Source organism: Dipodomys ordii, unplaced genomic scaffold (assembly GCF_000151885.1).
Source record: "Dipodomys ordii isolate 6190 unplaced genomic scaffold, Dord_2.0 Scaffold10, whole genome shotgun sequence".
Classification (NCBI taxonomy): Eukaryota; Metazoa; Chordata; class Mammalia; order Rodentia; family Heteromyidae; genus Dipodomys; species Dipodomys ordii.
Window position 1 is genome coordinate 20,212,087 of NW_012267226.1, and position 14,877 is coordinate 20,226,963.

General features: G+C 43.3%; 2 protein-coding genes across 2 annotated transcripts in view; both read left to right on the top strand.

Annotated features, from left to right (window-relative positions):
• The window catches only part of Cd3g (CD3g molecule, gamma (CD3-TCR complex)), a 7,924-nt gene extending 4,358 nt beyond the window's left edge, over positions 1-3,566 (top strand). The window contains exons 4-7 of the mRNA XM_013009554.1: positions 882-1,013; positions 1,805-1,848; positions 2,419-2,502; positions 3,155-3,566. Coding sequence (XP_012865008.1) covers positions 882-1,013; positions 1,805-1,848; positions 2,419-2,484 — 242 coding nt within the window. The 3' untranslated portion in view covers positions 2,485-2,502; positions 3,155-3,566. The remainder of the gene's footprint in view (positions 1-881; positions 1,014-1,804; positions 1,849-2,418; positions 2,503-3,154) is intronic.
• Positions 3,567-4,426: 860 nt separating this feature from the next.
• Ube4a (ubiquitination factor E4A) overlaps positions 4,427-14,877 on the top strand; it is a 38,251-nt gene continuing 27,800 nt past the window's right edge. Inside the window, exons 1-4 of the mRNA XM_013009710.1 lie at positions 4,427-4,497; positions 9,783-9,944; positions 13,244-13,417; positions 14,298-14,410. Coding sequence (XP_012865164.1) covers positions 9,824-9,944; positions 13,244-13,417; positions 14,298-14,410 — 408 coding nt within the window. The 5' untranslated portion in view covers positions 4,427-4,497; positions 9,783-9,823. The remainder of the gene's footprint in view (positions 4,498-9,782; positions 9,945-13,243; positions 13,418-14,297; positions 14,411-14,877) is intronic.

Sequence of the window (14,877 nt, forward strand, 5' to 3'; positions counted from 1 at the left end):
CGGAAGTGGCGCTGTAGCTCAAGTGGTAGAGCGCTCGCCTTGAGCTGAAGCGCTAAGGGACAGCGCCCAGGCCCAGAGTTCAAGCCCCACGACCAACCAAAAAAAAAAAAAAAAAGAAATGATGTAGAGTAGTAGCCAATTCTCTCTCTCTCTCTCTCCCCCCTCTCTCCCTCCTTCCCCCCTCTCAGTTTACCCATTTTAAAATATGAGACAGTTCTTCCAACTGCTGGGAAAAGCTTAACTAGTCCTGCAGGACATGGTTGACTTTTGGGTGGACCCCATGGATTGGAGCAACTCGGAAATTTCTGTGAACTGCACTGGGACATTGAGGAAATGAACAGCAGTGGAAAGAGAGCTGGCGGTTGAGAGAGATGAGCAGGATCTGGTCCTTCAATTCCACACAGTATATGTTATCGGCTGACATAGACTTCCCCAAGACTCATCTAGGAGGAGCACCAGGAAACATGTAGTCTTTGGAGCAGGGATTCTCCCTTGAAGAGAAGTATTGTTGCTAGAAGATGCCCAGAAAGAGTTTGGGCACCAATGGGCACCATATCTACAATCCAAGCTATTCAGGAGGCTGAGAGATCTGAGGATTGAAGTTCAAAGTCAGCGGGGATGGACAAATACAAAAGATTCATATCTCCAAATAACTAGGGGGGGAACCCTGCAAGTGGGGGTGTGGCTCCAATGGTAGAGTGCCAGCTCTAAGCAGAGAAAGCTAAGCAAGAGAGTGAAGTCTTGAGTTCAAGCCCCAGTACCAACACACACACACACACACACACACACACACACACACACACACACACACACACAATTCAGGATAAGAACTTTTAAGCCCCAAAGAAGGCTTATCCTTCAGTGTGTCTTGTTTTTTATAGTGTGCCAGAACTGCATTGAGGTAAATGCCACCACCGTCTCTGGCTTTATCTTTGCTGAAATCATCAGCATTTTCTTCCTTGCTGTTGGAGTCTACTTTATTGCTGGACAGGATGGAGTTCGTCAATCACGAGGTAAAAGAGGGCTAGTGTGGTAGTGCACATCTGTAATTCCAGATGCTCAAGAGGCTGGCACAGAGGACTTTTGAACCCGAGGCCAGCCTGGACAACTTATAACACCCAGTTTTAAAAATAAAATTTGGGCTGGGAAAATTTGGGCTCAGTAATAGAGTGCTTACCTAGTATGCATGAAACCCTGGGTTCTATTCCCTCAGTACCATATAAACAGAAAGAGCCAGAAGTGGTGCAGCTCAAGTGGTAGAGTACTAGCCTTGAGCAAAAGAAGCTCAGGGACAGCACCCACATGAGTTCTGAGTTCAAGCCCCAGGACTGTCAAAAAATAAAGTAAAATTTAAAATTTAAAAGGGTTAGGATGAAGTCTTGAATAGTAGTGACCCTGGGTTCATCCCTCCTGCAAAAAAAAAAAAAAGCAGGGTAGAGGAATATGCTTCACTGAGAGATGGGTCCACCTTAGACGCTCTGCTTCCTATCAAAATAGACCCAAATAGGACAGAATGAGTTGGCATGTGTTACCAACATGCAGAGTTGTCTGTCTCTGTCTTTGCAAAACAGGAAAGATACTCCGTGTTACCAGAATGTTTACCTTCCTCAAGATCTAACTCGGTGTGATTTATCACCTATCTTTACAAACGTCCTCACCCTCTTTCACTCAACAGTATGCTTCTAAGAATAACCCACAGTGTTGTGTGGAGATGATTCGTATACATTTAGATTCTATTGTATCACTATAACTCAACCTATTATCCATTCTATCCTGCATATGTATATTTTGTCCTTTTTTGCAGCTTCAGACAAGCAAACTTTATTGCCAAACGACCAGCTCTACCAGGTAAGGAATAAGGAATGAAAAATAGATAATTACAATTAGTGAGGCTGGACCTCTGGGATTAAGAAGGTACTTGGAAGATAGTGTGCACATAAAGAACTGTTTACAACACATCACAGGATTGGATAGTTGTCCCTTCAGGCAAAATGGGAGAGATAAAAAGAAACTAAGAGGGTCTAATAAGAAGATGTAGAACATCGGAGCTGGGAAGGTGGCTCAGTGGTAGAGCGCTTCCCTTGCATGCATGAGGCCCTGGGTTCCATTCCTCAGCACCACATAAGCAGAAAAAGCTGAAGTAGTGATGTGGCTCAATTGGTAGAGTGCTAGCCTTGAGCTGAAGAGCTGAGGGACAGCACCTGGGCCCAGAGCTCAGGCCCCATGACCGGCCAAAAAAAAAAAAAGAAAAAGAAAAGATGTAGAACACTGACTATATGGAGCCTCCTTCTTTTGACCCTTAAGACCTTATAGCACCCATTCCAAGGAGTTGAATATAAAAAGCATTCAATAAATATAGATCAAGTTAATTAACAGAGGATGGAAAAAATGAGTTCATGACCATGCTGTCCTCCTCAGCCCCTCAAGGATCGGGAAGAAGACCAATATAGCCACCTTCAAGGAAACCAACTGAAAAAGAAGTGAGCTAAGGACTCAGAATAGGTGGGTTCTTCTATACCAGCCTCAGAATCCTTGTGTTTCCTGCCTCCTCCACCCAACTACTACAAAGTCGTTTCTTCCTTTCCCAAGAAGCTACAAGGACTAGCCCCTGTTTATCCGTTTGGGTATGTGTGTGAGAGAGACAGAGACAGAGACTGAGACAGAGAATGATGATGATGATTGACTGATGTCTCTTTACTCCAACGACCAGAACCAAAACTGATTGCTTACCCTAAGAAAATATGGACACTCTGTATCTGTAAATGTTAGAGTAGGACTTCAAGCCATAGAAACATTAAATACTAATCTTATTAGGGTTTTTCAGAATCTATGACATTAACACTTTGAGCTAGTGAATTCTTTGTGATTAGGGCTCTCCTGTGCATAGTAGAAGTTACAGCAGCATTCTTGACCTCTGTCCATCAAATATCAGTAATATTCCTCTTGTAATAAGCAAAAATGTGTCCAGACATTTTACCATGTCCCCTCCAGAGCAAAATACCCTTAGTTAAGAACCACTGGCCCATATTAATTAACCTTTCAACCAATCAGAAATTCTGACTTGATCATTTTATCAGAAACTTCAATCAGGATAAGTCTGAAAACATTTTTTTGCTGCCTAACCTATTTTTTTGTATTGTTTTCTTTATTTCAGGTGTTGTCCCTTCTCTCCAGTTCTCAGCACCACATTTTGGAAGAGCTTCCAGCAGAAAGATTTTCAGACCGGTATCTATACTTAAATATCACAGAGATGACAAATCTCAAATATCAGAGCAGATTTGGATTTTTGTCAAAATAAAATGAAAGCTACAGCTTAATGGGTTTGCTCAGTAGTAGAGAAGTTGCAGCCCTGTATGAAGTTATAAGGTGTTCAAGTTCAGGAGCGCCACCCATTGGTATGAAGTGGTAAAAGAAAATATAAAAGATCAAATGTCTGTTTTACTTTTAATTTTCATTGAGTTATGGTTGGGTCATAATTCTCATGGTTCAAATATTCAGTATAAGGGCTCCCTCGATATCTATCCACAGGCATCCAATTGTCTCTTTTAATATACATACCACACCAAGTTGTAGTTTATATGTTGATAAAAGACATGAAAGCATTTTCTCTCACATTTCCAATTCTTTTCCTGAAAAGTATGCTGCTTCCATTACTTCTGTGTATCTCAATACAAACTTCTAAGGCGCGTACTATTGACACAGTACAGATCAGAAAACTAAAATCCAGTCCAAAATATCACTCTGGCAGTAAGACCTGCACCAAACTTGAAGTTGTTATTACTGATATGGGTACTGTTTCATAGATCGTCATACATCTGCGAGAAGTAATAGAAATAGGTCCAAAAGAACATAGCACAGCCAGGCGCCGGTGGCTCAAGCCTGCAATCCTAAACGCTAACTATTCAGGAAACTGACGTGGGAGGATCACGGTTCGAAGCCTGCCTGGGCAGGAAAGTCCATAAGATTCTTCTCTCCAATGAAGCACCAGAAAACCGGAAGTGGCGTCGTGGCTCAAGTGGTGGAGCGCCTGATCAGGGACAGCGCCCCAGCCCTGAGGTCAAGCACCACGGTTAGCACCAAAAAAAAAGTACAGGACAAGGGAGAAAATCAGAAAGCACTCCAGAGCAAGCGAACAGAGCTGGCGATCACAGAATTACATCTGGACTCGATACACGGGGATCCACATCCCACAAGGCCCACTTCGGGAAACTCCAAAACACAGCCCGCAAGCTCAGCCCGCCCCCTAGCCCAATAGCAAGCCTACTTCCGTCCACTTCCGGCCCGCCCCCCAGCAGGCGCGTGCGCGGTGTCCCTGTTTTGCGTGCCCCGAGCGCCCCCGGAAGGCCGATACAGCCCACTTCCGGCTCGGAAGAGCGCTTCTGCTCGTCCTGACGCCGGGTGATGACGTCAGTTCCGGCTGTCGCTCTAAGTCGGAAGTGGGAACCCTTTGGCCCCTGAGCCTGTGAGGTGTCGTCGCTGCCGGCCCTTTAGGCCCCGGTAAGAAAGGACGTAGTTTGAGGGGAGGGGGTCAGGGAGTCTGCAGTGGGAGTTTTTCTTCCGGGCGAATGCCGGTCCTCGGCCCCTCCAGATCCTTCTGTGCTTTCCTGACCCCGGACCCTCACCATGAACTTCGACCCCGTCTGCCTTGGAATCCCGAACTGTGCCCTAGCGGCTGGTGGCTCTCTGCACACGGCTCTCCCCCTCCTTGCAAGGCTCCCGTCTTCGCGGTGTCTTTTGACTTCCCTTCCCTACAGCGTGCACCAGGCGGGTGGTCTCCCTCCTTCCTTCCCGCGAATCCCTTATGGAACCCGAAGGAATAAAATAGATTAAGTAGACGACAGAACGCCATGCCAAGGAGATAAAATTAAGCGCCAGTCGAAGTAATCAAACCAGTTGAGCGCATATGGCAGGATGTTGACATTGCTGAAGACACTCATAACTCCTGACACTGCTTCGTGTTTCCTTGGATATACTAGGATCACAGCTCAGGAAGAGTTTATATTTAATGGGTGTTCCTTTGGAGTTTTGTTGGTTTGCTCTCAGTGCAAGAATGCATTTAGTCTTGCTGTCACTGACAGGGATCCACAGGGGTGGCCATCTGAGGTGAAATGCAACTCAAGAAATAATCCTGTCTGATTTTTTCACTTGGTGAGATCATTCTAATTTGCAGATAGATATGTTCAAAGTATTTGTTGCTAGATTACTGTGATCTGAATGTATTATTGATTGGAACATATTACATATATAGAAGCATTTTAAAATCCTTTTTTTGGGGGGGGCTGTCAGTCGTGGGCCCTGTACTCTGGGCCTGGGCACTGTCCCTCAGTTCTTCAGCTCGAGGCTAGCACTCTACTACTTGAGCCACAGTGCCACTTCCAACTTTTTCTGCTTATATCGTGTTGAGGAATCGAACCCAGGGCTTCATGCATGCAAGGGAAGCACTCTACCTTCCCAGCCTTTTAATTCCTATTTTTACCTGATTTATGTGTTTCCAAAATAGAAACTTTACGAATATGATTTAATAGAACTTGATTTTTTTTCCCCTTGGGCTGAGGTCAAACCCAGGGTCACATGCACACCTGGCAAATGCGTTACCACTGAGCTACACCTCCCAGTCCATAATATTTTAGTTTAGAAATCCAGTTTTACCAAGTGCTGTAAGTATTTCAGTTTAAAAGTTGTCAGGTCTGATGTTAAAAATGTTTGTGTGTTAGGCTAGGCACTGGTGGCTCACTCCTGTAATCCTAGCTACTCAGGAGGCTGAAATCTGAGGATTGTGGTTCAAAACCTACCCAGACAGGAAAGACTGTGAGGCGCGTGCGTGCGTGCGTGCATGCGTGCGTGCGTGTGTGTGTGTGTGTGTGTGTGTGTGTGTGAAAGAGAGAGTCATGGGGCTTAAACTCAGGGCCTGGGTGCTGTCCCTGACTCTCTTGCTCAAGGCTAGTGCTGGCCACTTCCAGTTTTTGAGTGGTTAATCGGAGCTAACAGTCTCTTGGGGACTTTTCTGCCCAGGCTTACTTGGAACCATGGTCCTCAGATCTCAGCCCCCAAGTAGCTAGGATTACAGGCATGAGCCACCAGTGCCCAGCTTGTGAGACTCTGATCTCCAACAAACTACTCAGAAAAGGCCAGGAGTGGCACTGTGGCTCAAGTGGTAGAGCACTAGCCTTGAGCAAAAGCAGCTCAGGGACAGGCCCTTAGTACAGCCACAGGACTAGCACAAAAAAGTAAATCAAATATTTGTGTGCTCACAAAGGCTGACAGTGACCCTTAAAGGATTGACAATACTGGTCAAGATGAAAAGGTTGAGTTAAACAAGGGTGAGCTCATTGTGCAGGACCAGAGGTAGATAACTCTGATAGATGCAGAACCTTGTAGTGGGTGTGCAGAGTGAAATTGGGGCTCTGGAGGCATGGCTCAAGTGTTGGAGTGCCTGCCTAATAAGCACAAGGCCCTGAGCTTAAGCCAGACCTCTCTCCCCCTCCCCCCCAGGGGGGGGAAGCTAAATATTTCAAGGAAGACATATTTATAAACAATCAAATCCAAAAGTTTCTAGGATTGGTGGTTGTACCTTATCAAAGACTGACTATTATCGCGCTAGTGACAATGCCTTAACCCTAGTTACTCTGTAGGTTCTCAAGAAGATTTTGGCTCAAGATCAGCCTGAGCAGAAAAATTCAAGTATCAGGATGGGAGCTGTGGCTCAAGGAGTAAAGGGCCATTTTAGCAAGCACAAGGCCCTAAGTTCAAGCCCCAGTACTTGGGTTGGGGGAGGGGGTGTGTCAATGAACCTGAGATCCTCCTTCCTTCACATTCCAGTGCTAGAATTACAGTCATGAGCCACTTTGCCTCGCTGAAAATGAGAGATTTAAAGTAGGACATTATCAACTATTTTAAAAACCACAATAATAAGGATCTCCTTTTTGTTTTTACCAGTCCTGAGACTTGAACTCAGGGCCTGGACATTGTCTCTGAGCTTCCTTTGTCAAGGCTAGCACTCTACCACTTGAGCCACAGTGCCACTTCCATCTTTTTCTGCTTGTGTGGTACAGAGGAATTGAACCCAGGGCTTCATGCATGCTAGGCAAGCACTCTACCACTAAGTCACATTCCCAGGCCAAACCTTTCTTATGGAGTACATCCACTCTAGGTACTCATATTTACATTTGTAAGTTCACTGAATACATCTAAACTGGCATCTCTATAAAGGTTTTCATCAAGTGATCAGTCCTCTTTTTTCCCATAGGTGGTTCTACAGTTTAGTCTTTTTCTATGAAAAGAATATCTGCGCCAGGCACTGGTGGCTCACATCTTTAATCCTAGCTACTTAGGAGGCTGAGATCTGAGGATCCAGTTCAAAGCCAGCCTAGGCAGGAAAGTCTGTGAGACTCTTATCTCCAATAAATCACTCAGAAAACCGGAAGTGGCGCTGTGGTTCAAGTGGTAGAGTGCTCACCTTGAGCTGAAGAGCTGAGGGACAGCACCCAGGCCCAGAGTTCTAGCCCTGCGACCAACAAAACAAACAAAGAATATCTGCTTGCAGAATTTTGAGTAAATACAAAAAAGATTAGCTTTGTGAGATAGGCATGTGCTTCGTTACCTAAGAGGCACTGCACCTGCCTGATAAGATTGTATCTCAAGGCTGGAACTGCGGCTCAGTAGTAGAGTGCTTGCCTTGTTTGCATGAGGCCCTGCGTTTGCTTCCTCAATACCACATAAGCAGAAAAAGTTGGAAGTGGCACTGTGGCTCAAGTGGTAGAGTGCTAGCCTTGAGCTAAAGAGCTGAGGGACAGTGTCCTGGCCCAGAATTCAGATCCCATGACCAGCCCCCCAAAAAAGATTGTATCTCAAGAAAAATAGTAAAACCCATACCTTGAAGTAGGATTGTGAGTAATACTGTTAATTATGAGGGGCTTTAGGAATGACCATGTATTAAGACTGAATCACTCAGTAAATATTTACTTAGGATTTTGCGATTATAAATTATATATAACAAAAAGAATAATCAGATATGAACTTGTACTCAAAGAGCTTACAATCTAGCAAAGCAGATCTACTCAGGGATATAAGATAGAACATTAAAAATTAAGTAGAAGAGACCAGCTTTGAGCAAAAAACCTAAGAGACAGCATTCAGGCCCTAAGTTCAAACTCCAGTATTAGCACCAAAAAAAAAAAAAAGACAGGAGGGAAGGACAATAACTACACTTTTTTATATTCTTCTAGACTTCGCAGTAACTTGGGATAGAAGAAAGGTGGTGGTCAGCTAACAGTCAAGCGATTCAGGTTGTCTCTACATAAATTAGAGGTGATGATTAAGCAGTGGTTATATGGGGGAAAGCCTTCAAGGATAGTTAATTCCAAACTAAACACATTATCTTTTTTTCTGCCATTAAGTTTGGTAACCAAGCCTAATAAAATCTACAGAGCAACATTTAATGGTTCAGTTCCTTGAAGTAATTAAACTCTAAACCATGTTGACAGAGGACTAGGCTTCTGCCTAAGTCACTACAGCTCATTAACTCTCTTAGCTCACTCAGGTGTAGAAAAATAACAAAGGAGCTGGGTGCCAGTGGTTCATGCCTATAATCCTAGCTCCTTAGGAGGCTGAGGTCTGAGAGTCATGGTTCAAAATCAGCCTGGGCAGGAAAGTCCGTGAGACTCTTTATCTCCAATAAACCACTAGGAAACCAGAAGTGGCGCTGTGGCTCAAGTGGTAGAGCGCTAGCCTTAAGCTGAAGAGCTGAGGCACAGCGCCCAGGCCCAGAGTTCAAGCCCCACAACAGACAAAAAACAAAAACAAAAAACAGGTTTTACTTTTCTTATATTCCTCTACACTTTTTTTTTGGGGGGGGGGCAGTATTTTTGGTGTTTTTGAGACAGGGTTTTGCTCTGTAGTCCCATGCTGGTTTCACACTTGTGATCTTCTGCCCCAGCCTCCCAAGTGATGGGGTTGTAGGCATGCACTCTGACGACTGACTGTCCACCTCTTTCTAAGGTTCTCATCCTTAAAGCAGTCTGATATCCATGTAAGTAGAGCGTTCATACCTTATGTCTCTTCCTGCCTTGTTCAGGGTTAGAGTTTTCTTCTATGGGCCTTAAACATTCAGGAAGACCTTCAGGGAACTCTGCTCCTGAAATTGGCTCCTAAGTGCACTTGGCCTTGAATGAGGAAATGTAATTAGAAGATGCAAATAAATTCAGGCTCAGTCAACTCCTCTAAATAGCTTTGATACGTATTTTTCTTTTTTCATGTTAATACACCTGACAATTGGAATTTATTTCTTGGGTATTATGAAGAAATAGATAAGCAGTGACATTTAGATAGACTCAAGTGAAGATTTTAGTTGATGAAGTAACAGTATTTTTGTTGAACTTTTTTGGTTGAAGAATTATCAGTAGTTTTAAGCCTATAAATAGAGTGCTTAATATATTTAAACAGCCCACAACATACAGTGCACAGCAAACCTTCTTCTGGTCTAAGAGGTTTTGTGTAGCTAAGGAAGTCCCAGCTTCAATCTACACTGAGCAGGGGCCACCTTGTTGTCCTCACATGAATGAAAACTAGTCAGTTTGCCAGCTCAGAGACTCATGGGAATTCATAGTTCGTCTTACTATTGCTGTGTGCCTCACTATGTTAACTGTTTCATTATTATTTCTACGTACCTACCTGTCTTAAGCCTAAGCTTTTTAAAATGCATATATTGTTAAAAGAAACTGCCTTACATATAATCAGAATTATATTGCCTACCTTTTTGACTCTAATGCCTGTGATTTGCATAGCCCCTCCCCTTAGGTCTGGATGGAGGATATCTTAAAGTGAAATGACAGACCAGGAGAATAACAACAACATCTCAAGTAATCCCTTTGCTGCTCTTTTTGGCTCCCTGGCCGATGCCAAGCAGTTTGCCGCAATCCAAAAAGAGCAGCTGAAGCAGCAATCTGGTAAGTGGAAGAGCCAATAGTAGCAGATGACATGACCTAGAATGGAGACTCCCCAAATTAAATATTCTTAAGAACTTAATTGCAATTGGAATTTTAAGTTTTGGGCAGTTTGACTTGTTTGTTTGTTTTCTGTCTGCTTCTTCAGGGCAGAAGTTGGTTTACTTTTGGCTTTTATTGTTAGATTTGTTTGGGGGCCTTTTCCTCTTCTGTCCTCCCTTTTGCACAGAAAGAGACCAGATAACAGGTGGTTCCCTAGAAACAGATGCCAGTTGTACAAAGCTGTCAATCACTTAGTATTTTTCCCCCAATCCTGGGGCTTGAACTTGGAGCCTGGCACTGTCCCTGAGCCTCTTTGTGTTCAAGGAGAGTGCTCTATCACTTGAACCACAGCAGCGCACCTCCGGCTTTTTGTGAATAGTTTATTGGAGATAAGAGTCTCACAGACTTTCCCTGCCTAGGTTGCTTTGACCATGATCCTCAGATCTCAGCCTTCTGAGTAGCTAGGATTACAGGCATGAGCTACCAGTACCTGGCTTCACTTAGTGATTTCTTTTTTTTTGGGGGGGGGGGTCTGGTCCTGGGGCCTGAACTCTGGGCCTGGGCGCTGTCCCTCAGCTCTTCAGCTCAAGGCTAGCGCTCTACCACTTGAGCCACTGCGCCACTTCCAGCTTTTTTCTTTTTGCTTATGTGGTGCTGAGGAATCAAACCCAGGGCCTCATGCATGCAAGGCAAGCGCTCTACCACTGAGCCACCTTCCCAGCCCTCACTTAGTGATTTTTAAGTTAATTATCTTGTGAGTGTAGGTGTGAAAAACATTCTGCATGCAGTTGTAGAAAGCAGATGTCAAAGGAACAACGATGAAAGCTTTGCTATCTGACAAAAGAGATTTATTCCTAAGCATAGCATTTCAGAGGTCCTCTTGGAGGAAGTGTTTATTTCATTTTGCTGCATTCCCTCTTGTAGCTTACTGCTGCTAGAACTGACTTCTAAGATCCTAATGCGTAGCTTTAATATGAAAAGGAAAACTTCTCTGGATAACTAATCGTCATCTGGGATCACATTTAAGATCAAATCCACCTTCCTCTTAACAAGTCACAGACTAAAAGAATAAGGCTGACGGTTGTCATATTAATCCTGAGGACATTCACAATCATTCAGACTAGAAATTGATCCCTTTTTCCAGTTTCCAAAAGGAATAATTATGGGTTGTAGTTGTGGTTTTTTTTTTAAGTGAAATATTTGGAATTTTTTCCTTTATTTCTGAGAAACACTTAGAGGCACAGCTCAGCTGTAGCCTTGCTTTGTGGTTAGAATTCAATAAAAAAGGAGGTAAAGTCAAGGTAAACCCATGGTAGAGAGAATGACAGATGAAGCCAGAGGAAAATATATGCAGTGCTGACCCTGTCCCTGGCTGTGAGCCTACAGAAGGCTGGTCAAGTTCAGTGTATTGCAAGCACCAGCAGTGGGAACAAGGCACATGTCTTCCTGTTACTATTTTGGCAGCTCACTCATCATCTTTGGTTGTTTACTCTGTTTATCATGCCACCAGATCCAGCCTGTTGCCACCAGCTGTTAATACTTTGCCATGACCTTTGCCTCCCATACTGAGCTTCGTTTTACTAAACCCACCACACCAAAGCCACTCTTACTTCTGGGAGCTTTGCCTGGACTTTCAGAATAACCATTCTGTCACCAGAGTGGTCAGAAAGGAACATAGAAATTCACATTTGGCATGTAGTAAACAGAACAACTTTTACAGTCACAACATTTTTTTTTTTTTTTGGTCCAGTCATGGGGCCTGAACTCTGAGCCTGAGCACTGTCCCTCACCTCTTCAGCTCAAGGCTAGTGCCCTACCACTTGAGCCACAATGCCACTTCCGGCTTTTATCTTTTTGCTTATGTGGTGCTGAGGAATCGAACCCAGGGCCTCAGGCATGCAAGGCAAGCTCTCTACCACTGAGCCACCTTCCCAGCCCCCAGTCACAACATTTTGAGAGACAGTGAAGATTAAATTAATAAAAAAGTAAACTAGGGAAGAAAAAAAAGGAACAAAAGATGTGACAAACAACTTAAACCTAATCTCACTAATCATAGAGAATTGTTCATTCAAACACTAGTTAGATCATTTCTTATCTATGAGCTTTATAAGATTCATGGAGAGGCACATAAGTCAAGAGAATCTCTAAGGGCAATTTGGTAGTACATATTAATGTTCTAAATATTTGAGCTCTTGCAGCCAGCTATTTCTGCTTCCCTGAATTTATCCTTCACAAATAGTCATATAAGTGGGAAAAGCAAACAATGAGATCAGTTAAAATAGTCTTTTTTCTTTTCTTTTTTTTTTTTGTTGTTGGTCGTGGGGCTTGAACTCTGGGCTTGGGAACTGTCCCTCAGCTCTTCAGCTCAAGGCTAGCGCTCTACCACTTGAGCTACAGTGCCACTTCCAGTTTTCTGGTGGTTTATTGAAGATAAGAGTTTCACGGGGGCTGGGAAGGTGGCTCAGTGGTAGAGTGCTTGCCTTGCATGCCTGAGACCCTGGGTTCGATTGCTCAGCACCACATAAGAAAAAAGAAAAAAGCCGGAAGTGGTACTGTGGCTCAAGTGGTAGAGCGCTAGCCTTGAGTTGAAGAGCTGAGGGACAGTGCCCAGGCCCAGAGTTCAGGCCCCACGACCAACAACAACAACAACAAAAAAAAGTTTCACGGACTTTCCTGCCCGGGCTGGCTTTGAACCACAATCCTCAGATCTTAGCCTCCTGAGTAGCTAGGATTACATGCGTGAGCCACTGGCGCCCAGCTTAAAATTGTCTTAAAGGTAGAGGAGGAGGGCATGAGGAAGAGTGGAGCATATATATAAATATGATACTATGGAAACCCCCTTTATACAGCTAATATATGCTAATAAAGTATTTTCAATATTTATACAAGTGAACAAAGAGTTACATCCACTATATTATTATATAAATCATTAAAAAACTGAAAAATCCTAGTGTTGATCAGTTAATAACAAACATGGAATTTAAGTAGCTACTTAAATCACACAGTATATGCAAAAAATCCAACACAAAATTGAACTACTTCAGCATAGGGATGGAAATGGGGAAATAAGAAAGATTAATGAAGTGTTGTAAAGTTATAGCCAGGGATTTCAGAATCCTACATTTGATTTACCTGACCATTAATTAGATTAGTTTGTTTTACATCGAAACTTATTCTCAGCATTTGTCATTGTGGTCAGTACACTTGATTCTCCCTACAAGAAGGAAATGTAATGTCTAATAGCTTACCTTTTCTGACAGATGAACTCCCAGCTAGCCCAGATGACTCGGATAATAGTGTGTCAGAGAGCCTGGATGAATTTGATTACTCTGTGGCTGAGATCAGCCGCTCGTTCCGATCACATCAAGAAATATGTGAGCAACTCAACATCAATCACATGATCCAGAGGATCTTCCTCATTACTCTGGACAACAGTGAGTCATAGGCGTATAGCCAATCTATTGATTATTCTACTCTTCTGCTTGGACTTGGGTTTGAACTTAGTCTAGAGACTCTTGGCACTTAGAAACCTGTTGCATCCAATAGTGAAACAAATCTAGTCCACTGAACTCCCAGGAACACAGGGTCTGTATTTCAGTAAAGCTCTTAGTATGACATGAAAATAGATCTAAAACTCTAGTCATGTTTGATACCCACTGGCCATATAAATGACTGACTTTTACTACTTGAAAACAATAGCCAAACCCATTTTCTTCTTAGAGTGGAGCCTGAAGAGGTATCAGTGTGTCTTTCTTCTGTGTCATGTCATATAAACCCCAAAATTAGTACTGATCTCTACAGTTTACTTAAAAAAAAAACAAAAAACAACAACCCTGGGGTTTGAACTTAGGTACTCTATCATTTGAGCATGCTCACCCCTTTTGCTTTTAGTTACTTTTCAGCTTTTTGCCCTTGCCAGCCTTGGGCCACAGTCCTCCATTTATGTCTCCTTCATACCTGGGAATAGGTGTACACTATCACACCCAAATCATGGGAATTACTCTTCAAATGTCATGAATGACCATAACAAAACCTGTGTTTTTAAGTTGGGTGTTGGGGCTATATGCTGCTTTGTGAATCAAGGTCCCTGTAATCATACCTGAGCCAAGAGAAATTCTGTCAAGATCAGCTGTCTAGACTTGGGTACAGTTGTGACCATTTATAGTCCCAGCTACTGGGAAGACTAAGGATCACTTGAGCTTTAAGGAGCTCAAGGCCATCCTAGACAACAAAGCAAGGCTTGGTATCTAAAACGAGACCTGCACAAGACCAGGGGCATCATCCTTAACCTGTCAGATGAAAACTGTTTCCCAGGTGATCCAAGCTTGAAAAGTGGCAATGGGATCCCCAGCCGTTGTGTGTATTTGGAAGAAATGGCATTGGAGCTGGAAGATCAAGACTGGCTTGATATGAGCAATATTGAGCAGGTACCATTCTTATATTTCTATCATGTCCTCAGTAAAAACGAGCCATGCAGCTGAATCCTCTTCACTGCCCTCCACCCATGATCTCAATTACCCTCACCTCTACCATCATTTACAGTGATCCTCTCCTACAGTCTCCTTGTCTACTCCGGCCATATGTCCAAATCTACCTGTTATTTAAGAACCATTTAAAAGGCCATCAAAGCTTGCCAGATAAAAATTATTGCTCTTTCCTCCAAGTGTCTCACTATCGTGATCTCTTATAGGAATCAACACTTTCTATCTCATGTCTGGCCTTTCTATGTACCTCTCTTATCTCTCCCTACTAAGCTCTTAAATTCTTTAGGACTACTGCCATTTTTTTTTATTTAAATTTTATTTTATTTGTGAACATACTGTACAGAGGGGTTACAATTGCATGGGCAGGATAATGCATACATTTCTTACCAAGCATTGCAGCCTCCTCCTTT